This window comes from Lissotriton vulgaris, chromosome 7 (assembly GCF_964263255.1).
Source record: "Lissotriton vulgaris chromosome 7, aLisVul1.2, whole genome shotgun sequence".
Taxonomy (NCBI): domain Eukaryota; kingdom Metazoa; phylum Chordata; class Amphibia; order Caudata; family Salamandridae; genus Lissotriton; species Lissotriton vulgaris.
Genome location: NC_141695.1, coordinates 316364471 through 316388086, shown reverse-complemented (window position 1 = coordinate 316388086; position 23616 = coordinate 316364471). Strand labels below are relative to the sequence as shown.

General features: G+C 45.9%; 1 protein-coding gene across 1 annotated transcript in view; it reads left to right on the top strand.

The window, feature by feature from the left end:
• Positions 1 to 17358, top strand: part of FUZ (fuzzy planar cell polarity protein) — a 118554-nt gene extending 101196 nt beyond the window's left edge. The window contains exons 9-11 of the mRNA XM_086930143.1: positions 2670 to 2749; positions 3874 to 3975; positions 16323 to 17358. Coding sequence (XP_086786269.1) covers positions 2670 to 2749; positions 3874 to 3975; positions 16323 to 16525 — 385 coding nt within the window. The 3' untranslated portion in view covers positions 16526 to 17358. The remainder of the gene's footprint in view (positions 1 to 2669; positions 2750 to 3873; positions 3976 to 16322) is intronic.
• Positions 17359 to 23616: the final 6258 nt, after the last annotated feature.

Sequence of the window (23616 nt, the reverse complement as noted above, 5' to 3'; positions counted from 1 at the left end):
CAGGATTCACCGACCGCAATGCCAGACTAGCGAAAGAAAACATCTTCTTTCCAAATGAGTCCAGTATCTTGGATTTCCTATCCGGAGGGGAATTGCTCTTTGGCAAAGCAAGTATCCTTTGGTCCCCTGACTGGTGGCCACTCGATCTCGGCCCAGTACCTGCACCCAAACCTCACGTTAAAAATCTCGGAGTGAAGCTGGATCAAAAATTGACCCTGAAAGAACACACAAACTACATTGCGGGTCTGTGTTTTCACACCATTGGTCTACTCAGGCGCGTCTTTCCCTTTCTTCCTGCCACATGTAGAAAGACACTTGTACAGGCCTTGGTAACCAGTCGCCTGGACTACTGTAACGGCCTGCTAACATTAGCTAACGCAGATGCAGTAGGCCGCTTGCAGGTAGTCCAGAATACGGCAGCAAGACTGGTCATGGGCGTACCTGCCAGGACTCCTTCTAAGCCCTTGCTGAAAGAACTGCACTGGCTTCCCATACGGCAGCGCATCAATTTTAAGATCTGTTGCACGGTGCACAAATGCCTGTATAGAGCAAGTCCTAAGTACCTATCCCAGTCCCTGGAACTGTACCAGCCCAGCAGGCTGCTCCGCTCATGCAACCAAGCCCTGTAAAAAACCTTCCATCACAAAGAAAACTAGACAAGGAGACCGTGCTTTCTCCTCTGTTGGTCCTGCTCTTTGGAACAGTCTCCCCATTGATCTAAGAACTACCTTGAATCACCTGTCCTTCAAAAAGGCGTTAAAAACCTTCCTCTACCAAGAAGCATTTCTATCTATATAACTTCCTAGGCTGCTCTACCTGACAATTCCTTAGCTGGCAAAGCGCGGAGATACCCTTACGGGATTGATTCCTGCGCTATAGAAGAAATTAAAATAAATGCTCCCTGGGAAGTAGAGGCCACTTTATAGGGTGGGGTGACGGCTGAGGAACGTTGTGTAACCCGGAGGTAGACGATGGCGGCATGCAATCATCCTATTCACAGGAGCCCCTGTGCTAGGCTTGGACCATATTTCTATTAGGACGTCCTTAAGTGCCTCATTAAAGGGCAACAGGGGTTCAGAGGTGGAAGCCCCAGGTTGAAGCACTTTGGTCAGGAGATTAGTCCTGACCTGCACTAAGGACATCTCCAGTCCGAGGACCTCAGCTGCTCTCTTAACCACAATGGCATAGGACACCCCTTCCCCCAGAGCCACTGTAGGAGGAGAGAGCATGCCAGTGTCTGGGGAAGTATCCAGACTACTGGATTCCTCATACCAGTCCATAGTCTCCTCAGAGACATCCTGGTTCTCCAGTGGGTCTCCAGACTCCTCTCATTCCTCTCCTGAGCCCAGCACGTCCACAAAGTGCTCAGGCGACAACATAGAACCCCTGGGTTCTGTCAACGTCGGAATCGACGTCGCTCAACGCCGTTCCAGCTCCATGTCGTCAGGGATGAGGATGGGGCTTGTGTCACCCTCTGGCATCAGCGGCGTTGCAGGCACCGACTTCGGGTTCGACGCCGGGGGAGGTCGTGTTGGTACGACCAGCGTCAACCCAGATCGGATCCCTGAGGCCCCACGAGCGCCGTGGCCGAAGCCAATGGCGTCAATCCCGATGGTGCCCCATCCAACCCCGTGGGACCTGAGGGCTCACCAACAGGGTCTTCCCACTCAAATATGCGGCACATGGCCTCGTAAAAATCTTTAATTTGAGCAGGAGTCGCTCCGGCTCCCGGAAAGGGAGGGAGACATAAAGTCGACTCAGGCTCCGGCTCCGGCTCTGGAGAACCGTGCCTAGAGCATTGGTGCTCCTTACCTCTCTCGATGACGGACACCAGTTGAGGTGAAGTCGAAGTCTTCTTGGACTTTTTCTTCTTGTGCCTCTTCCCTGAGTGTCCAGATGACCTCGAATGGGAGGGAGAGGATTTAGGGCTCTGTGAGCAGTCCCTCGACCTCCTCTTCTTTGAACGGGACCGTGAACTCCTCGGAGTCTCGCTTTACGGTGTTGACTGCTGGGCCGCGAGCAACTTCATCGCCTGCTCCCTCAAGGTCTTCTGAGCCATCGCCCTATAGTCTGAACACGACTTCGAATTGCCTTTGCGTTCAAGACTCCACAGACAAACACGGTGGAGATCTGTAACTGACATCATGCGGGAACAAGTCCTACATGGTTTAAAACCTGTTTCCTACCAGACATTCGATGCTACTTGAAAAATGCCAACAAAAGTCGAGAAAAACACCTGCCAAAAACCAGCAGAGGGGTAGCTCCTCCTCGATCGGCGCTTAACTGCTGTGGAAAGAAAAGAACTAACATCCGCACACCTGGGTGGCGCCCATGTAGGCACCGCAACGTCATAACCAACGCTACCAACGCCAACGACGTCACGCAGAGCCGAATGGAGCCAGCCGATGTCGCTCTCACTGGGTATTGCTCAGCAAAAATTTCTAGATCCAGCCTGACGCCTGGGGAATTCAAAGGTAAGGATCTGCAGCTAGAAGTCTCTATCAGATTGTGCTTCTGTGTAATTTGTTGTCTAAAACAACATGTCTCTGGGAGTCTGAGACACGTTGCTCCTGTTTCTCAGTTGTAGTGAGTGCATGAAAGCACAGTTAGCATTGTGTGACTCACCCTGACAAAGACCAGCCATACCATGGCCTCTGTTTTGTTTTTAGACTTTTATTAATCAATCGTGAGCAGAAGAAGGGTGTCTACACTGTGCAGGCACAGCCGTCTGAGGACAAGCAGCAACAAGGTGACAGCAGTGCTCGTCCCCTCTCTATTGTATGCATGGTGTGTGTGGAGTATGGGCTGCCCTTACTTACTGACAAGGTCCTCTTGACATTTACTTGTTTTCTGTACACAAATGCTTTTCTACTCCAGTATATAAAGCACTCCTATACCTCTTGGATCTTGGGTTTGTGATGTGGGAATCTTGGCAAGGAATGAATGAATCAATATTCATTGTCAATTGGATGTACACACTAGAGTGAAGACCTTCTCAGTTCAGCCACAACATCCATAGCCTGACCGGTAGCATTCTCCTGCAGTTCCCTTGCTGAGACCCATGTACAGCTCTGTCCATAACCTCAATCATGACCTGCAGTATACCCTGCGCTGCCAGTTCAGTACAGAGCCCCTTATGCAGTACTGTCCATATACCTGATCATTACCTGCAGCATACACTGGTATTTCAGTACTGAGCCCCATGTACTACACTGTCCCTGTACCTCAATCATTAGCTTCGGCATACCCTTCTACTTCAGCACTGTCCATATACATCACTCATGCCCTGCAGCATACCCTGCTACTTCAGCACTGAGCCCCTTCTACAGCCTGTCCATATACATCAGTCATGCCCTGCAGCATACCCTGCTACTTCAGCACTGAGCCCCTTCTACAGCACTGTCCATATACATCACTCATGCCCTGCAGCATACCCTGCTACTTCAGCACTGAGCCCCTTCTACAGCCTGTCCATATACATCAGTCATGCCCTGCAGCATACCCTGCTACTTCAGCACTGAGCCCCTTCTACAGCACTGTCCATATACATCAGTCATGCCCTGCAGCATACCCTGGTGCTTCAGTCCTAGACCCCCTATATATGACTGTCCGTATATCTCGATCTGAACTGTCGCATATTCTCCTATTTCAGTACTGAGCTCCACACTCTGCTCTGCAGATGCACCTTAATCCTTAGCCCCGGGCCCAGTACTGTTCGGTATCGATGTACACAAACCGCTGCAGCATACTCCATAGCTGTCCTTCTAGTGTGTGCCTCTTGTGCTGTGCTTAATGCAGCACCTGTCCTGTGTTGTCTGTCTGTATCTCTGCAGTACTGCTCTAGCATTGATGTCTGTGTCTTCTCCTCTTCAGGAGTCAGCCTCTCTCTAGAGCAGCGGAGAGCTGCACTGCGTGCTTTCTACACCCTGGCTGTGTCCCAGTACTTTCCCTCTGAGCAGGGGGACGAGAAGAAAGGTAAGACTGCTTCCGAGCACTGCTGAAAGATAAACTATGTTTAGGACCAGCGCCAGCCGTCTGTGGACTGATGGGGCTATTTCAAGAGCTTTTTGTATGTGCTTGCCCGCCCGTGCATACTTGTTTTTCCTATTCTGGCACTATTGGGTGGAAGGGGGAGAGGGGGTTAACCACCGGGGGTGTATTGGAAACCTCTTGAGTAAAATCCAGTCGGTGATGGGAGTGTCCCAGTCTGAAATTCATCACCTGCTGCCATGTTTGTGTGTAATTCAGTTGTAGGCAAGCTAGAACAGTTCAGCTTCCGGCCTCTCGTGATTGGCATACAATTGCATTCTTCCCTCAGATTTGAATCCTGTTCTTCCAGAGTTGTGGCCATGAACTCTCAAGGTCTGCCCTCCATGTTCGAGCCATCTGAACACTTATTGGGTGATGGGCTGTGACATTGCTGAGTGCACAGTTCTACAGGGGCATGGAAGGAGTGGTGTGTTTTACAGATACTCTGTCTCTTCGCCTCGGATGGTTTTATGAACATTGAAAAGAACCTTGAACTTCATACATCCAACAAAAATGTGTGTTTACATCTTGTTGTATATGTAGTGCATCCTCAGATTCGAGCCTCCATGTTTCGAAACCTTTGTTTGCTTTTATGTTCCTTTGAAATCCCAGTCTTACTGAGTGTACAGTCGTTGTCCATTCGGAGAATTGCAAGCATTTTCTGAGGTAGGGAAAGGTGCCCCTCGGCCAATCGACTTCAGAAGCAAAGGAGAGCCCAGAGGTAAATAGGACTTGTAGGTTCCAAGCTTCTAAAAGGTAGATTCTGTTCCACCCAGTACTTTGATCTCCATCTTGGCTCCATTCAGATGAAGGAAGCGCTTTCATGCTGCTGAACAAGTCGCCCAACTATGCGGTGACATTTGCCTGGCTCAGTGGTGTTTTCTAGTTGGAAGTGAGAATGGGGATTTTTGGCTGTTATTTGGAAATTCACCTACCACAGCTGCTGTAGTTTTTGTGCCTGTAGGATAGTATTCACTACAAAGGACCCTTTGTGAGGAGATTTCATTGGCTCAATCTGAATATTACACTTGGCTCTACACTCACTTACATTCATTCTTTACTCTCAGTTCTCCACTCACTTATGCAGGCACAATCCTTCAATCACCTACTCATGAACATTAATACTAACACATGCACACTTCTCCTATAACTTTGTTTACAAGCCGGTCACTTACCTATACATTCGTCAAAACCCACACACAGCTCCACTTATCTTCACACAGTCACATCTCCACTCACACCACAACTGATTCCTCCTATCATATTCCCTTCACAGCTTCCCTTCCTCCTCTCACACCTTTAAGGAAGAGTGCTTCTGCCCCACTTTGCTTCTGCCAATGACGTGGCGTAGAAAATCTAGCATAAACTAATGCGGTGTCATGTGGGTCAGTTTACAGCTTTCCTTTCTGCAGAAAATTCTCCCACTGCTCCAAACTGACCACCGGCTGGCGCTGAGGAGCTCGGTTGGTGGCAAATGTAAATTACTGCAGCCATCAGTGTTAGACATTTTTTCACCAGCAAGTTGAATGGTAGCAAGTATGGTAAGGTAGCTATACTAATTGAGATGCGTCACCTGTATAAGGGACGTCCCCCTGAGCACACCTGGAGCCCACGAAAAAGTTGGTAAAAATATAATAGGCACAATTGCCGCTCAAAAGAGATTTAAATCAAAAACTTTGAGTTTAATGTTCATTGATGTTTGATGTTATATTATTCATATCAATCCACAACATGTAATCATGATGTCAATCACAAAACAATCGTAGAATGCAAAGTCCCAATGCATTTCGGGCTCTCCAAGCCCTTCATCAGGAGCCAAATATCTGCAAGTAATCAATAAGGATACAACAAGGAAACAAACTGGACTGACATAACAATGGTGATGTTATAAAAAGTGAAGATGTAAATCTTGAATGATTCCAAACAAGTATAAACCAAGCGTGTACAGTCGCTCTAGCGTTGACAAATTCCTTATATCCTTGTAGTTCGGCACCGTGATTAAAATGAAAAGAAATGATGTACAACTAAAAACGAGTGTGGAACAAATATACAGAACCGGAACTAAAACCACTGAACGGAGTGCTCGAGAAAGTAGTACAGAGCTAAAATGCAAATATCGTGAGAAGTAACCACTGATATCAGTGCCGTGTGCTAAGATTACGAGTGTCAGTGCGCGAAAGCCAAGATAAAGTGCATAGGGGCCAAAAGAACCGTGAACTATATGTTTCCGCAGCTTACTTGAGTCAAAATCCTCCGCGTGTACCGGAAGCAGGGAGTATGTGCCCCGCGGTGTATGAACCGCCATATTTGAATAAAAATACTAGTGAATGAAGACGGACTGGATGGTTCCAGGAGGCGGCATCTTGGAACGTGAAAATACGAGTGTGCAACGCAAATATGAAGGAGGACAAAATCTAGCTAGTGCTATACGTGCATCCAAAAACCATGCAAGAGAAAAATAAACAAAGGGTAACAAAGTGTACACAACTAGCAGTAAGGTAACACTAAATAAGCAATGCCATGAGGTAAAGAGAACATATCGCCATGAAAATAGAAAATAAATAAACATGATGTATACAATAACCAATGTCAGAACTAAGGATGACCAAATTGTAAGAATTTGAGCCATAAAAGAACAAAGTATTCTGGTGAGCCCTAGATCAGGCCTAAGGCTCAGTTGCAAAGATGATTGGAAAATACAGACAGAAGAAAGGAAACGATTAGCCCAATCATGTGTAAATGTGAAAACAGAAGATACGTGACACATGTTAAACATGGAACTCTAAACAGAAAATGGAGAGACAAATAAATGCTGGTGAAGCCACCAAGGTGTGCCACCAAAGGAAATGATAAAACCACATGGAAAAATACACCAGTGCTAGGATAGACCAAGGACAGGCAAATGTAATGACAACTGAGCATATCAAAAGAGGGTTTCACAGGAGCTACAGATAACACAAAAACTCCATTCTGTCTTTCAAACCGAAAGGTTTCAAAGAGTTGAGGGCTCTGATCAATAATTCTCTCTTTGTAAAAGATAATTACTGTTGTTTCGTTCTTCAATCTTCTCAACCGTTTCCATTACTAAAAACTTCAGTTGACTTATGTTGTGACGATTATCTAGAAAGTGAGCAGCTACTGTTGATTTTAAATTCTTGGTTCGAACACTACTCTTGTGTTCATGCACTCTCGTCTTGATTTTTCTCTCTGCCTTACCCACGTACGGTAACCCACAAGGGCATTTCAAAAGATACACTACATTTGTAGTATCGCAGGTAGCAGCCACCTTAATATTGATTTGCGTTCCTTTCATGAGATGAGTCATCCATGACCCTTTGATAACATTGTTGCAGTTACTGCAATTCAAACAGGGTGTGGTAACCTTATGAGACTTGGTAGAGAAAGCTTTGGTGGGTTGTGTTAGAAATTCCTTCAAGTTCTTTCCTCTGTTATAAGCGAAGATGGGTTTTTCACAAAAGAGGCTTTTGAAATCAGTTCCATAGCTATACTACCATAGCTTATAAATGCACCCATATATTCATCTTTTCGCTCACAATTATTTTTTTCGTATTTTTTTCCTAACCACCTAAACTTTTTACACCTTATTTTTGAGCACTTCGTGGCCATGTTTATCCTCGGTGGCATGAACGAATATTATTAACTCATTACATTTTTAGTACAAATGACCCTTCAATAGGAACTGCTTTTCATCATTGTTAACCTAAACAAATGCATTCATTTAAATCAATGTTTTAAACAAATATATGCTGCATCATTATTTCCAAACTTGGTGGTATTTTTAACTTCATTCTCCGTAAAATAACGTTTCTGCACTGATTGCTCTAATCCTCTTGAAACCTTTTTGGCATTCTATTTTCAAACACCGTTACCAATGTTTATTAGCTTGAGTTCATTGCCACATGGCTGTTGTCGTTTTAGGTCGAGCCTCTAAGACCTGTTGTATACAGTTTGTGGGCTTCCATCCTGCCCATTGCTTTTTAATTTGTTACTTGGATTGTCCTTCCAAAATGCTTGCTTGCTAGTGGTGCAACCTTCCTCTCTGGCCCCGCTTTTCGTCTTTTGTTTCCTCCCATGCAGCAGGGAACAATTCCTGTATCTTTACGCTCTGGTTGTTTATCTGTTCGTTAGTGGGACTTTTTTCTTGGTTTTCTGCTCATGTTACTCTTTGCCTGTGTTCAGCCTCGGCGCCCGAAGCTGCATGCATTTAATGCAGCATTCGTCCCTCCCACCTCCTCCCATGTTGATGCATGCTCCTCCCATGTTGTTGCATGCCCCTCCCACTCCTCATTGTGCCTCGTGCTCCCATCCCTCACCCCTCCCGCCACGTTGCTTGTTCTGATTGTGATGATCTTGGACTACCGCTGCCAGGCTGCTCCACGCTAGTAAATAGAAAGCCTGCACTGGAACTCTGTGTTGCTGATGGCATGTGTGGTATTGGCATTTTGTGAGTGCTTGCCAACCCACTCAGTAGCTACACAGTTTGTAATACTTGTCCATTGCTCTGTTTTAAGTTGTTAACTTAAACAATGTTTTAAAACTTCACAGCAAAAACTATTTTTTAAAAAAAACACTAATCACAAAGTACACTAATGCAGAGAACTTTATAGAGGAATGCATTAGCGAGATGGATGGTCCCGATTGAGGCAGACTGACTACTCTTACACTGAATGCTGTGTCCTGCTTTTGTGGAGTTTTTTTTCTGCCTCATTCGGTACATACAAACTTGTAACTTTCGAGCGTTTGGAGCCCTGCTTTCCGCTACCTGGTATCCCAAGACTAATGTAACTGAACTGTAGTTGTTTTTATTTTCGGGGATTGGGTTGCAGTGCGTGAGGCAAAACGCAGAAGAACAATGTGTATCTATCTTGTGTTAAGCCTGTCCGCCCTGCGAGTTTTACCTGCTATTTCTTTCAGTGACTGGAGAAGCCTCGACCACGTCTAAGTCACAATAAGCATCGCCCTTTCACTTTCCTATATATTATGTTTTTAAAGAGAAGCAACCATTCAGTGTTTGTGTACTGCTTGCAAAATTCGATCTCCTTCCCATGACCCAAATAAATTACGGTGTAACTGTGCTATTCATCATTATCAAAACTTTTTATCAGCAATACATTTTTTTATATATCTAGCTAAATTGACGTTAGACAGAGCCATTGGAATTATGCAGTTTTGCACTGTAGTGTTTCCGGATAATTATGAATTTGCCACATATTCCATCCTACATTGCATAATCTGCAGATTTTAACACAAACTTTTGATTCTAGTTCAAAGGGATAAAATGTTACTAAAATGTGGGGACACATTGCTGCGCATTGGAAGGTACTACACAAAAGTTATCTGATTACTTGCCAGTTGCTTATTGTTGTGTTTGGGTGTTAAACTGGCACTAATGAGGTGAAACCTTTGCCCAGACAGTGTAGACACGAGTAAAAATAACAAAATGATAAAGTTATACTATCAGATAGTGTTCTGCATTACGCCACATAATTTGTCTTTTCTTGCCGCATAATATAGTCAATGTGCTGCGTAATTTGGTCCTACCCTGCCGGTCAGCATAATTCCAGTGGCCCTGACGGTTGGCTCTAATATTTGGTAGCCATGTGACGAGTACTGCTTGTGTCCAACGCCTTACAGGTTGCTCAGGCGAGAATGTGGAGATTTAAATCCAAAACTACTGACTTCGATCTCTGAAGTTGAATCACTAGACTGGATATACCGACTAAGCCAGACTTCAGCACAGACTCGTGAGCAGGATCTGTGCACAGTGAGGACTTTTATCTTTCATACCAAAACATGTAAAAACTAAATTTTCTTAATTACTATGTAAGCAAGAAAGTGGGAGGACCAGGCATGAGTAGCCCAGCAGTATCGCTCTTGTCAGAATTGTTGCCTGGAGTTGGAGCCAGGTGTCGAGGGCCAGACAACGCTGACATTGTTCGCGGTTTCAGAGACACATTTCTGTTAAGCCACGAGCCCAACAGCCTGGGGCAATAGAATGTGTCAGAGCGTCATCTTTAATAATCCGTACCCCGTCCTAATTGCTAACACAGTATCTGCGAATCACAAGATTGCCCAGATGCGCTTGTAATCTGCTGCAGGCTGGAACCATTTGTTTTGGGAACCATGTTTTCAAGCCTTCAAACCCTCCCATCATTGTTTCGTAATCCACCCCCTCCCCCACCTTCCCATCACTGCTTTCAATTCCCCTCATCCTTCCACTGTTCCTTTCAGTTCTCTCCCACCCCACCGTCCCGTTGTTGCTTTTAATTCCCGAATGCCACCTAGGAAGAAGTGTACAGCAGAGGCAAGCATGTATTCCTGAATCAAACTGCATGACCCAGTGTGTAATAATTGTATAGTTATTTAATCCCTGGTGGCACAGCACCCAGAATAATGGGCTGCATGACTAAACACTTATAAGGTCCTAAAGGGAAGACCTATTGGCTATTCCAATGCTTGTTTAGTTCTGGTCTTTGGCACAGCTGGAACTAGCACTCCAGACTATTGTTTTTCAGAACAATTCACGCATGTGTGTGTGTGTGTGTGTGTGTGTTGTTTGTGTAAGCAGGCATGTCTTGTTGGGGCTTCTATCGAAAGTGTTGAATGGAACTCGAACTACTGATTCATGCTGTATTTAATCTGTGTTTTGACGGAGCTCTAGCAGGCTTTTCCCCTTCTACTGACAAGCCTGCGTTGTATTTACTTGCTGCCCGGGGGCAGCGCTGCTCCAAAATACAGCTTTATCTGCACTGCCGTGCAAAAAGCAAGCAAAAACAAGCATTTGCAATACAATAGGTCTCGCATTACTAAGAGTTTGAGCTATTGGCGTGACAATAATAATGGAACACTAATAGCTCAAACTTTCAGTGATGTGAGACTTATTGCATTGCAAATGCTTGTTGTTTTACACAGGCATTAGAGTGAGACAGAACGCAATGATCCAATGGTAATTACTAGTTGAAGGCAAATCGCATATAGAACACTAGGTACTATACACTGCAATTATTTACATTGATTCAGCACATGAATATCACAATTCAGTCTCTTTAGTGAGTGGTAATACCTTACATCATAGGCTAAACAGCTGTTTTAACTGAAAGTTCCAGGCTTTAAAAAAGGGATGCCTAAAATGTTGGCCGTATGAATGTTACTTCATTGTTTAACTGAAAGAAAAAAGCTCCACTATAATCAACTCCTAGTCATCACTGCAACAACATTCTGCCAGCTAAGCAAGCTGCGGAAGAAGGGATGAAACTACTGCACATGTATAAAAAATAAAGGATACCCTAAAGTGTACCATCCGTACACTACATAAGGACACAGAACTGAAATGCGGGTGCTTTATGTAACGAGAAACGTTTTATTGCAGTGATGCACAGTAAACACACAACGTCCGAAAGTGAAAGGCAACTTCAAATGACCCAGTGTTCTGCCTGTATTCTAACGACATTTGGCCATCTGGCTACTGCATATAACGATACAAGTGAGTGGGATATAAAGGAACTGCTATAAAATCCTTTCGACTCGAAGAACCATCAACCTCAACGATGCATTATTATAATATTGCCTCACTTTGCACCCAGTCTCTGATCAATACAAGCAAATACTTTCCACATTAAGTATTTCCGCTTTCTTGTAATCCAATCTTGGTATTTAGATTAGCAAGTGTGGGCATTCTGGTATTACATGTTATTAGTAAATACAGTGTAGATGAAATGTGTTGCTTCTATTATAACAAGCAATGGGATCTGGTCAGCAGTAACTATAAATATACGTAGAATGTATTGATTATACCAGACTACTTTCATTTCGTGCAAAGTCAGGCTGAAGCTACTAAGGGGTCTATTTCAGACCTGATATAATTATTTGTAACTGTCTGTCCCCTGCTAGTGCGGTGCATGATACAGCATGTAGCCGCCGTGTGTAGTTTATACAGCAGATATTGACCTTTAATGCACTATCTCTCTAGGACCTGTGCAGGCAAGTTTCTCGCAATATTCGTCCAGTCGACCGGCTCTACCCCTAACTATTCATGAAGCAGAATAAATGTCCGCTATAAGCCTCATCATATGGACAGACCACTTCAAACAAGCAGTTCATGCGGCACTGGTTATAGTGGAGCAATTGATAATGCTCAGAAATGGCTCTAGCAGGATGAATGAAGTTACTGCAAAATGCATATCGTCGCTAACACTTAAATACCTCTTTTGAAGACGTCGGTAATCTAGTGCACATTGCGTAAACTATTCTTACAGCTACTGCTCCAGAACTTGAGGAAAGACTTAATGCTAATCTAAAAACCAGAGAATCCTGGGGGCTCAAATGATGCTTCCGGCAGCTAGGGTGGCAGCAGCAGCAGGGGCCCTGCTTTGTGTTGTGGGAATGCCTCGTCACACCATGGCCTCTACTCACAGGCAGTAGAAGCAGAGCTCTAGCACCCAGTAAAATGTAAATGTGTGTATACTTGTAAAGCACACTGCCGCCCCATCTCGGGGCATCCTGGCCCTGTATACCGCTGTGGAACCCTTCCTGGCTTTCCCTGTGAGATGCCCCCTCCTGGGCACCCCCAAGGTGAAGCCAGGCATCCCAGCGCTGTTGGGGCCATTGTGGAGATTAGGCAAGCTATTGCCCAGAGTTGCAGAGTGGGACCCATGATTAAAGTAGGCACCAAGGCGAGAATTATCAGGTCCGCGGACATTTAGCCCAAGACCCTGCAGCGTCGGGAATTGAACCCTGGTCCCGGGCCTGACCTCTGCTTCAGGGTCTGCCGCTTCTAAACAGTGAGCCACACTTCGCCATGCAGTAGCAGAGTGACCCACAAGTAGAATAAAAATGCTGCTGAATGCAGATGAAGTCCCAAGTCACTATTCCATTGCATTTTTTACTTCCTATTTCTTAATTTTCAAAGCAATTGTGGCACCTGTGCTAAAGCGCGGGTGCCGGAAGTGTAACAAAAATAAAGAAATAGAAAACAGGGCGTGCGGCTGCATTTTTATTTCTTTTTATTGACTTTTGACCCCTTCAATGTATGCTCTAATTTGTCCCTTCCTACAACAGATCTCGAACAGGAGGGAATTCCTTTATATTTTGAGCTGCCTTAAGCAAGAATAATGGTAATTGTCGACCATCTTGACTCTAGGAAAGCACTTAGAGCCTGCCTGACCCTTCCAATGTATAACTAACGTGTTCTCAACATGACAACTAGTCGAGAATCTGCTTCTGGAAAGCATTTCTTGTTCCCACCAGTCAGCCATACTTCATGCTTGTAAGTGCTGCCATGTCTCCACGCCTCACCAAACATCACCCATCTATATAATTCTACAGCCAGCGAACTTCTCGACCCTGCACTCTGAAAAAGACACGCCGGATGCCAAGGGAAGGCGGTGCTCTTCAATACCTTACCATAGGTATGAAGTGCTAGACAAGTCATACAATTGTACCGAATGTACTCTGATAGTTCAGAAATGAGCTGTGCAACCTTTGCGCTATGACTGCCTTGGCAAAGGCGTGAGTTGACATTTTGGCGTCCCATTGTGCAATGGGGAGCAGGGGGTAGTGTGTTCTTAGTGCACAAGGACCATTGCTGCTTGTAGCCACATTAGGGTTTTGAAAAGTGCCTTATGGAGAAATGATTTGCTGGTGGGCTGCTCACAGACACTGGGTGCAACTGAGAGCAGAGGAGACTAATGACCTTCACCTGGCAATGGATTGGATACAGGAGACGATTCTATCATCCTTTGATGAATGCTGTGGTGGAGCAGAAAAATAAAATCATTATAGAATGAGTAAGAGTGACAGGTGGCTTAGGGCTTGTCCTTTCATGCCCCAGTTACACTGGCTATTGATGATTTGAGGTTCTCTGTACTGTCCCCCGCCTTTGTTAAAGCCTCTTATTGCCCTTTTATTCGTCTTTTCTCCTTCAAGTCGATCTTGCTTATGGTTCCTAAATTTAACATCAGTGGGCCAGAGAAGGCACAAAATGTGCTGTTCTCGCCTCCAGACCATGGTACATTCTCGCTATGTCCATTCCTTTCATTTCACCTTGTTAGGTTTTCGACTTGTCTTTAAAATGTGTCTCTTCACGTAGCTTCTTTTTAATTTCCTCTGGTAGTACTTGTCTCATAGACCGTGGACCCAGCAACAATGAACATGCACTAAAGCAGGTCTACTCAGATTAACATGGCTAATGGAAGAATGTATTTAGGTTTTTAGGTTCATTTCCCACATTAGAAAGGGTTCCTTGTGCAAATCTGTCCGAAAACTGTTGAGATGAGTGTGGCAGTGTTGTCGCAGAAGGTCTCCATTCTTTCAAAGAAATATCAGAGCTGTACTGATGCAAGAAAGACAACTAGTTTGGTTGAATATAGGAAGGATGGTCTAGTTTGGATAAGATTTCTTGGGAAGGAAAAGAAGGTATTGCCGCTTTATTCGGACTGTGTAAGTGTGACACCGAAATTAAGCGAAGCAGTATGGTCAATAGGTGGATGGATCGTGAATTTAAACAGGGAGCCATGCGGAGTCGGAGTGAAAATAACAGCAGTGCCAACACTGCAGTTCAGTGGACAGCAAGTCTTGGTACTAGTAGAGTCATGGCAAATGTCAGGGTGTTTCAGACACCTCATTTAGCTCACCTTTACTCCTATGAGTAGGCAGTGGTCCTCCGGTCATGTGCATCAAATAACCTGGATAGATGAAGCATGACGTCCGGCATGTTTTTTAACCTCAAATTTTATTTGTGGATCAACATATAATTCAAAAAGTGGTAAACAATGTATTTTAGGTGCACAAGGTGCATTTTGGAATAAGGTAGTACAAAACATGTTCACCTCTCCAGCCATACTTTTAAGTAGTCTTGTTTTATTAGCCCACACGATGAGTAACTCAAGGTAGAGAATGTAATTTGTATTTTTTTAAATAAGGAGTTCGTCTTTGGGAATAGGCTGATCAAGGTGTGTCGTACACAAAGGTAGAATTTCTCTGCATATGCATTCTCCTGGGTTTCCACAGTTGTGCGTCAGCAAATGTAACGCAACTGGTGCTCATGTAAAGCGCTCTGATACCTTCGGGTCTAGTCTGTGCTATATAAAACTCTGCCACAAAAAAGTAAGCAAATCAATCTGAAGGTGCTCTGGAGCATTGTGATTGGCTCTAAGAGCAGTCATTTTACCAGAAATTAAAAATAGAATTTCTACTGCACTCGGGTTTTGGTACTCCAGGTAATTGAGCACCGACTCACATAATGTTCCAATATGTAAGCCCCTCGATTAAGTGATATAGTAAAAATGTTGCTCAAACTCTCAACTTCATGCATGACCTTTCCCGTTCTCTTTCATGATTTGAAGTTGATGGTAGTGAATGGGATCTCCGCCCAGTGCATGACACCACGGGCCTTCATGCACCATTGAGGTACATTGTAGGTAATCCTGGCCCTGCCATTTCCTACCTATGCAGGCCCTGAGTGGATTTGGGCCTCGATAGAAGGAATCATGTGTATGTGTCGAGAATAGGGTAATGCATATTGATAATCCAGGGCAGGAAGAAACAAACCGGATCACCTAAAACTCTGAGAAAGAGGTTTATGCCCTCATATGCAAAAATAGATGGCGACTTAGAGAGAGAGCCTTGGTTTCGCTTTTTTACTTAGAAGTGGCCTCTGTGCTTCTGCAGGATATGGGGTATTTAACAACCAGCTGCGCCTTGCATTTCTGTTGCTGTCCTAGCTAGTTACCAAAGAGTTGGCCAATGTCCTAGGAGCTGGGTTGGAGAAGGGGTATAGACACACCTAAATCTTGTTAATTAAACATAACTGACTACAAAGAGAACCTGGCTTCTGGGAATAAGGAGACCTATTGGGGATCCTATTGAAGAGACTCTGGTATTCAGGGGCAACAGTTCTTATAGTGGGACTCAGACTCTAAGAGACATGCCTATGAGCAAATCCGGGCAGGCAGATAGAGGAACTGTGGACAGTGTAAGTGGTAACATATAGAGTGAAATGCTCAAAGACATGAATATTCTGTGGGTAGAACATGCGTTAAGGCACAGACGGCTTATACGGAGAGTTGTACCATAGAGCATATGAGGAGAGGAGCGTTTTTAGGCTCAGGGGGGCATGTCATACATAGTGGAGTGTTGTAATCTGGATGTCATGGTTCAAGGATGACCTGTTAAGTTACCTTTCCTTTTCTGCTCACAGGGCATATACCACAATGAGCTACTCCCTGTTTTCCTGGTTCTTAGAGATTAACCACAAAAATGTTTTGTTTTTCCAGTACCCCTTCATGAGGAGTTCCAGTCTGGATTCACCCACAATGCCCTCGAGTGCTACGTGGCATCTGAGGAGCACAAGTGCTATGGAATTCAGACCGAGCAGCACCAGCTCTTCCTGCTCTACAAGCCCGACGTGCCAACCTTTGCCTTGCGTAGTACAGCCACGAAGACCCTGCAGCTCTTCACCAAGGACTCTTTGTTCTAAACCAGGAGGAGGGGCAAAACATAGGGCAGCCTCGCTTTGGCTGCCCAATGAATATAAGCCACTGCAGGACTATGCTTGAACAGCACTAGAGCAAGTGCACAACTAGGCATACGCAGCGAGATCCACTGCAGGAAACGGTGTTGTGATGGCAGACAAGAGCACAACAAAGAGTGATGGTCCAGAGAAGCCTGCATGATGCAGAAGAAAAACCCAACTAGAACACCCAGTTGAGGTGCTGCACCCGAAAAAGCATGGGTCCTTGAGCTTTTGTTCAACTAGGTGGGAACTGAAGGGATTGGGTATGTCGCCACACCGGATCGGCAGAATGATTCTCAGCCTTTGCTATGTTCCCTATGGAGGGGAGCTGCATAGCTCACTGAAGCCCATCAACAGTAATGTAGTAATATTTTCAGGGCACTCCATGCGCAGGGTCCACAGCACAATACCTGTCCTTTGAGTGAAACAAGAAAAAGTCACAGCTCACCACACAGGTTCAACCTGTCTCTTAAATCTTCCTATTATATCCTAAAAGAACATTTATAAAGGAGTTACCTCCAAACGGCTCTCCGGCTGAAACACTCTTAAGCACCTTCTTACTTCTCATTCGGGGTAGTAATGACCACACAGCTCAACACACATTAAAGACAACTTGCATGGAGGAGAAGGGCCTCTGTGTACACACCTATGATGTTTAAATAACACATTCCCAGGGATTTCTAATCTATTGGTATCTGATGTGTTGTAGGTTTTGATACTGATGTTTGTACTGTGTTTCTCTGAATAGTGGACTCGTCCCACTTTAAAAAATCTAATAAAAGATGATCTCAAAGGTTCTGCATGAATTTGTCCATCCCTCTGCAGGGACAAGGGATACTAACCACATTCAGGGGCAGTGTGTTTCCTCCTTGGAGTGGGAATACCTGTGCCCAAGGGGCCAAGTGTTGTCCTCGTTACAAGTAGAAAGTCCAACCACTGAAGGTCTGAGTGTCTCTCAGTGAGTTTAGTGTCCACCCCATCAGTCAGGTTATCCACCCAAGTACTGCATATCCTCACAGTGTACACCTGTTTGAATACCCTTTTATTACACATTGAATTACTAAGTGTGTTGCGGTAAAGCACCTAAGGGCTGAGGGGAAACATTCTAAACAACGAGTTCTGGAGTCACGCAAGCTGAACAACGACTTGCCCGAACAATGACTTGCGTGGTTAAGGCTAAGTCGGTCTATTGTTCGCGATGGGCTTAGTTGAGAGGAGGGTCGAACAGGACAGATAAGAGGGGCTCGGTGGGGGGATTTGTGTTAGTTTGTAGGGGGTGGGAGGGGTTTGGGGTAGTTTTTAGGGGTTATTTTTTTGGGGGGGGTTTGGGTTTGTGTTCGTTTTTAGGTCTCACCTGTCGATGCGCATACGCATCGAGCAAGGCGAGAGTATTGCGAGTTATCCACTCTTTATCTGCACTGCAAGGAATCGTGGCGATTCCTTGCAGTGCCCGTGACTTTTAAGGTCAATGCGCATGCGCATTAAGCTTATGCGCATGCGCATTGACCTTAAAAGTCACGGGCGCGTGCATGTCCGTCTTTGTTTACCCGCTCCGCCCCCTTCCCGCCGTCTCGCATTTCCCCCTGCCGCATCAAAGGCTTTCACGGCCGGCCGGCCATGCTTTCAGTTTCACGACCGGCCGGCCGTGTCAATTACATTTCTCTCCCCGCTCCGCCCCCTGCTGCGGCCGTGTCGCACTTCTCCTCCCCCCCCTCCCCACAGCAATGCCCTCCGTCTTGTTTGTTGCAGTCTGTCTTCCTTTTGTCTCTCCCTATCCCTCTTACTTCACCTCATTCTCTCCCCTTCCCTCTGCCTCGCCATCTCTTCTTTCCCTCTCGATTCCCCGTGTTTCCTCCTTTCCCCCGCCTCACTCTCTTCACTATATGTCTCACTCCTGATGTTATTAGGTTGAAGATATTTCAGTGACATATATATTTTAAACAGAACGCGGTATTCCACAACATTGTTATCTTTCCTGAAATTGTATTTTTTTTTATAAAATAGAAGCTTGTGTAAAAAAAACGCTGCACATAGAGGGTACGTGCACTGTTGTTGTCCCGATACTGCCTTCAGAGACAGTCTGAGAGTTGCATTAAACCTCCACTTGTTTGGCGAGTGCGCAGAACATCCTGTTCCTTCTGGGCCGCCAACGGCTGAAGCTCGGCCTCTACTGCCCCCTGCTGGTATCAGGCGCTTCGGACAAGAACGTGATGACAGAAAGCTTAAATGAATCAGGGCCGCTGCTACTGCGCTGGGTAGCTCTCCGGCGGCCCATTGTTATTTTTTTCTGATCGCGTGATTGGATAAAGGCACCAAACGTATATAAATACGGCCCCACAGTCCAGCCATAAATGACGCGGGGAGTCGCATAGGAACAGAAGCAAACTCAGACCAATTTCATCTCCATGGGCCTCACTGGCGGGTGCGGCTCGAATTTTAATTCCACGGTGAGCACAAGACCTCTTCTGTTCGTCCGTATTACTTGGAGCGAATAACTTAAAACTGAAAACACATGGAGGGTGAAATGAATTAATCATGATGACCACCGGCATTGGCTTAGCTATCATTCCATTCCATCGTTTTTTGCTCATTGTGCCGTTACAGACAGTATAGGCACTCATGCTTGTCCGCATTTACATTCAGCGTGCTGGTGCATGAAATCCTAATTTGTTTTAACAGTTTGAGGGAGCGGCCGCAGGGATATATGATTTTTTTCTCCTTTGGGTGCAAGTAGTGGAAGCACGCCCTCTACTGCCTCCTGCTGGTACTAGTAGGAGCAGCTCCTTAGCAGCTATGAAGATGCAAGGCCCCTCCCTACTTTCTGCCCTGGCCCCTCCCCCTCTCCTTGAGGTGAGCTCGGCATCACCCTCGCTCATAGCCTCGAATCCATCACCCTGCTTCCAGTATGCACACCCCGAGCACGTCCTCGAAACACATTTCCATTCTGTCCATTCCTATGCATCATTCATTTATCACGCAGACACCTCTCAGATCCGTTTCAAAGCCAAACTGCAACTTTCTTGCACTCTCACTCATCCTCACTCACCCTCAACCCCTCACCCTCACTCAACCTCAACCCCTCACCCTCACTCACCCTCAACCCCTCACCCTAACTCACCCTCAACCCCTCACCCTAACTCACCCTCACTCACCCTCAACCCCTCACTCACCCTCAATCACCCTCAACCCCTCACCCTCACTCACCCTCAACCCCTCACTCACCCTCAACCCCTCACTCACCCTCACACTCACTCACCCTCACTCACCCTCACTCACCCTCACTCACCCTCAACTCCTCACTCACCCTCAACCCCTCACCCTCACTCACCCTCAACCCCTCACTCACCCTCACTCTCACTCCTCACTCCCCCTCACTCACCCTCAACCCCTCACCCTCACTCACCCTCAACCCCTCACCCTCACTCACCCTCAACCCCTCACCCTCAACCCATCACCCTCACTCACCCTCACCCTCACTCACCCTCAACCCCTCACCCTCACTCACCCTCACTCACCCTCACTCACCCTCACCCACCCTCACTCACCCTCAACCCCTCACCCTCACCCTCACTCTCACTCTCACTCACCCTCACTCACCCTCACCCACCCTCACTCACCCTCAACCCCTCACCCTCACCCTCACTCACCCTCACTCACCCTCACTCACCCTCACTCACCCTCACCCCCTCACTCACCCTCACTCTCACTCATCCTCACTCACCCTCAACCCCTCACCCTCACTCACCCTCAACCCCTCACCCTAACTCACCCTCACTCACCCTCAACCCCTCACTCACCCTCTCACCCTCAACCCCTCAACATCAACCCCTCACCCTCACTCACCCTCACCCTCACCCACCCTCACTCACCCTCACTCACCCTCACTCACCCTCACCCACCCTCACTCACCCTCACTCACCCTCACTCACTCTCACCCTCACTCACCCTCACTCTCACTCACCCTCACTCACCCTCACTCACCCTCACCCTCAACCCCTCACCCTCACTCACCCTCAACCCCTCACTCACCCTCACACACCCTCACCCTCACTCACCCTCACTCACCCTCAACCCCTCACCCTCACACAGTGCAATAGGTCTCGGAGCATTTGAGTTAGAGCTTTTAGAAATGTTTATGGCTTTTTTTTTTAATTCTTTAGCATTGGCTACAGGAAACAAAAATGCTAAAGATTTACAAAAAAACCCATAAACAATTCTAAAAGCACTAACTCTAATGCTGCGAGACCTATTGCATTTCCAATGCTTGTTATGGGGTGGGGGTTCGTGTTCGTTTTTAGGGGTGGAAGGGTTTGTGTTAGTTTTCTAGGGGGTGGGATGGGTTTTGGGTAGTTTTTAGGAGGTTGGGTCGGTTTGCGTTAGGTTTCAGGGGTGGGAGGGATTTGGGTAGTTTCTAGGAGGTTGTGAGGTGTTAGGTTTTAGGGGGTAGGGGGTTTTGTGTTATTTTCTAGGGGGTGGGAGGGCTATTGGATAGTTTTAGGGAGTGGGGAGTTTGGAGTAGTTTTAAGGGGTGCGAGGTATCCACAGATGGCTGTTTACCATTTATGCCTTTACCACAAACATGTGTAAAAAAAAATTGTGGTTAAGTCGCAGTTGTTGTAGTGACTGTGTTGTTAAGGAGGTCGAACACTCACGTTACTGAGGGTGTAGCAATCCAGCACCCAAGGGCTGAGTGTCCTCACGGTGAGTGCATGATTGAACACTCAGGGACTAAGCTTCACATCACTGAGAGTGTAGTGATCAAGCACCCAAGGCCGTGTGTCATCACAGCATATACATGGTTGGACAACCCAGCAATAAGAATCACATTACTGAGACTCTACTGATCAAGCACCCAAGGGCTGAGTCTCCCCACAGTGAGCACATGGTCGTACAGCCCGGGACTAAGCGTCATATTAATAAAAATGATGACACTCATGGGCTGAGTGCCTGACTGTTAGGAAGCCTCAGTACATTCCTGGTAAACTCCCTCCTGCAAGTTGGATGGCCCAATACCTATGAAGGGCCCTGCAAGTATCGTATAGTGCCAAACATGCAGACACGGATGTGTGGCGTAGAGGCCTAGTACGTGTGCATGTAGTGGCACGATGACCGAACCAACGAAGATGGGTGCTCGGGTCACAGACGCCCCTGGTTCTTGATACTGATAATGCTAGAATAGTAAAGACTGTATTTTAACTATTTAATCATGTCAATCTTAGTTTTCATTATAATAAAACAATCATTATTCGTATATTAACTGTTAATAACATTGGTCAATATTTGACCATATTATTCCAGAAAACCTCATAATTTGTAATTTTTATGAATTGCTTATTAGCGGTCTTTAATAGGGTGAGCTAACCTCTCTATCTGTTGTCAAGGTTATGTTACCTATTATCGACTCTGCGTGGTTGTTTGCCAGGATGAGATTTCCTAGTGTACAAGCGTACCATGCTGGGCTCTGGCCAAAAATAGTGCTACCAGAAAAGAGAAAAAAATCTATGAACTCATCAAGAGCTGCAAAAAGGCTGCTAACTTTACCTCTTTGTAGCTGTCTCAGACACAGTCACTCAGATGGCAACGTTGCAGACGTGCTGGTCTGTTTTCATGTTTCACAGATATTGCCTTCTACCAAGCCTGCCATAGTAAAAGGCATGAAGGCTGATGTCAGCATTGCTAATGTACTGCTGAAGGACATACATCAGGAGTGGTCAGCAAATAAGTCATCAAATGTTCTGCATTGACTGTGAAAGACCTTCATCTTGGTCTCCAAGGCTGATGGGTCCATGGACTCTGGTACTGAATGTTACCACTAAGGGTGATGTAACAGTATATGACAGATTTAACCATATTCACATCATGAGGATTAGACATTAAGTTTCTATTCCACTGTCAAAGACTTCAAAATCTATCCATTCCGTTAATGACAAGGATATAATAGATATAGTATGCATCTTTGAGTACCATCAATTTTTGTGAGGTCTTAGAGCGTGTTAATTAGTCGAACCACAACTTCAGCACACTCCTGAAAGATGTTTTAAGTGCCCCTTAGTCTTTGGGAGCTGTATAGGGAGGCATATGCAGGTTTATTTCAAGTATTTGGCTCAACCCTACTTTTTCTGGTGTCATTGTAGCTACACCCTGTTCAAGTGCTTTGTAGCCTATGCTTCTGACCAATGATATGGTGGATTATGACCTATGGACCGATGCCTAGAACAAGCCCTGTCTCTTCAGCTTAAAATGTTTTTCATTGAAACAATATTTAAGTGCTTTTTTCATGTTTAGCTATTTTACAATATTCTGCCTGGAGGGCCAAAGGGCTGGTTGGTTTAGAGAAAACTCCACTCCATGTTCAGGGCAGACACTTCAACCTACGACAACCCAGGCTGGATCCCGTCCTCTGACTCGGCTACGGGGAGTGCTGGTTGCAGGCCCTTGAAGAGGCTAAGTATGCTGCAGCACTAGAAGTGCTATATTGGGACCATAGCTGAGGACAGAAGCAACTGCTAATGGTCTATCCTGGATCTCAGCTGGGAATCCCATGAAGAGACCAGGCTTGTTGAATTCTTGTCTTTGTAGTAACCTTGAATCTGGGGAACAGTCTCAAACTTTCTGCTGTAACATCATGCAGGCTCTGTGCTTGAGGGGCAGTATTTTGAGGGTGTGGTTTCTCTGTATGCTAGGGGGATTCCAAAGGATGGTATAGGCACTGGCAGTACCCCCATTCTGATGTTAGGCACGCGAAGGGAAGTGTACAATCACAGTGGAGTACCGGAGATGGCGTATGGTGCTGCTGTCCGTGTAGGCCCTGGTGGTGGAGCTCAGGACATTTATGCCCTGTGGGAGGTTTAGTGCTACTGTGGGTGACCACGGTACCCCTAGCTATGGGGTTTTCGCATCACAGACACTCCAGTCCTTTGGACCTGGAACTGGAAGATATCCCTGAACTTCATAGGAGTGTCCAAGCCAAAGTAGAATATGTACAAAACATGACCAATAGATTTGGTGGAGCAGATAGTATTTATTTGGGTTTACAAATTGGCTTGAGAGTTCCT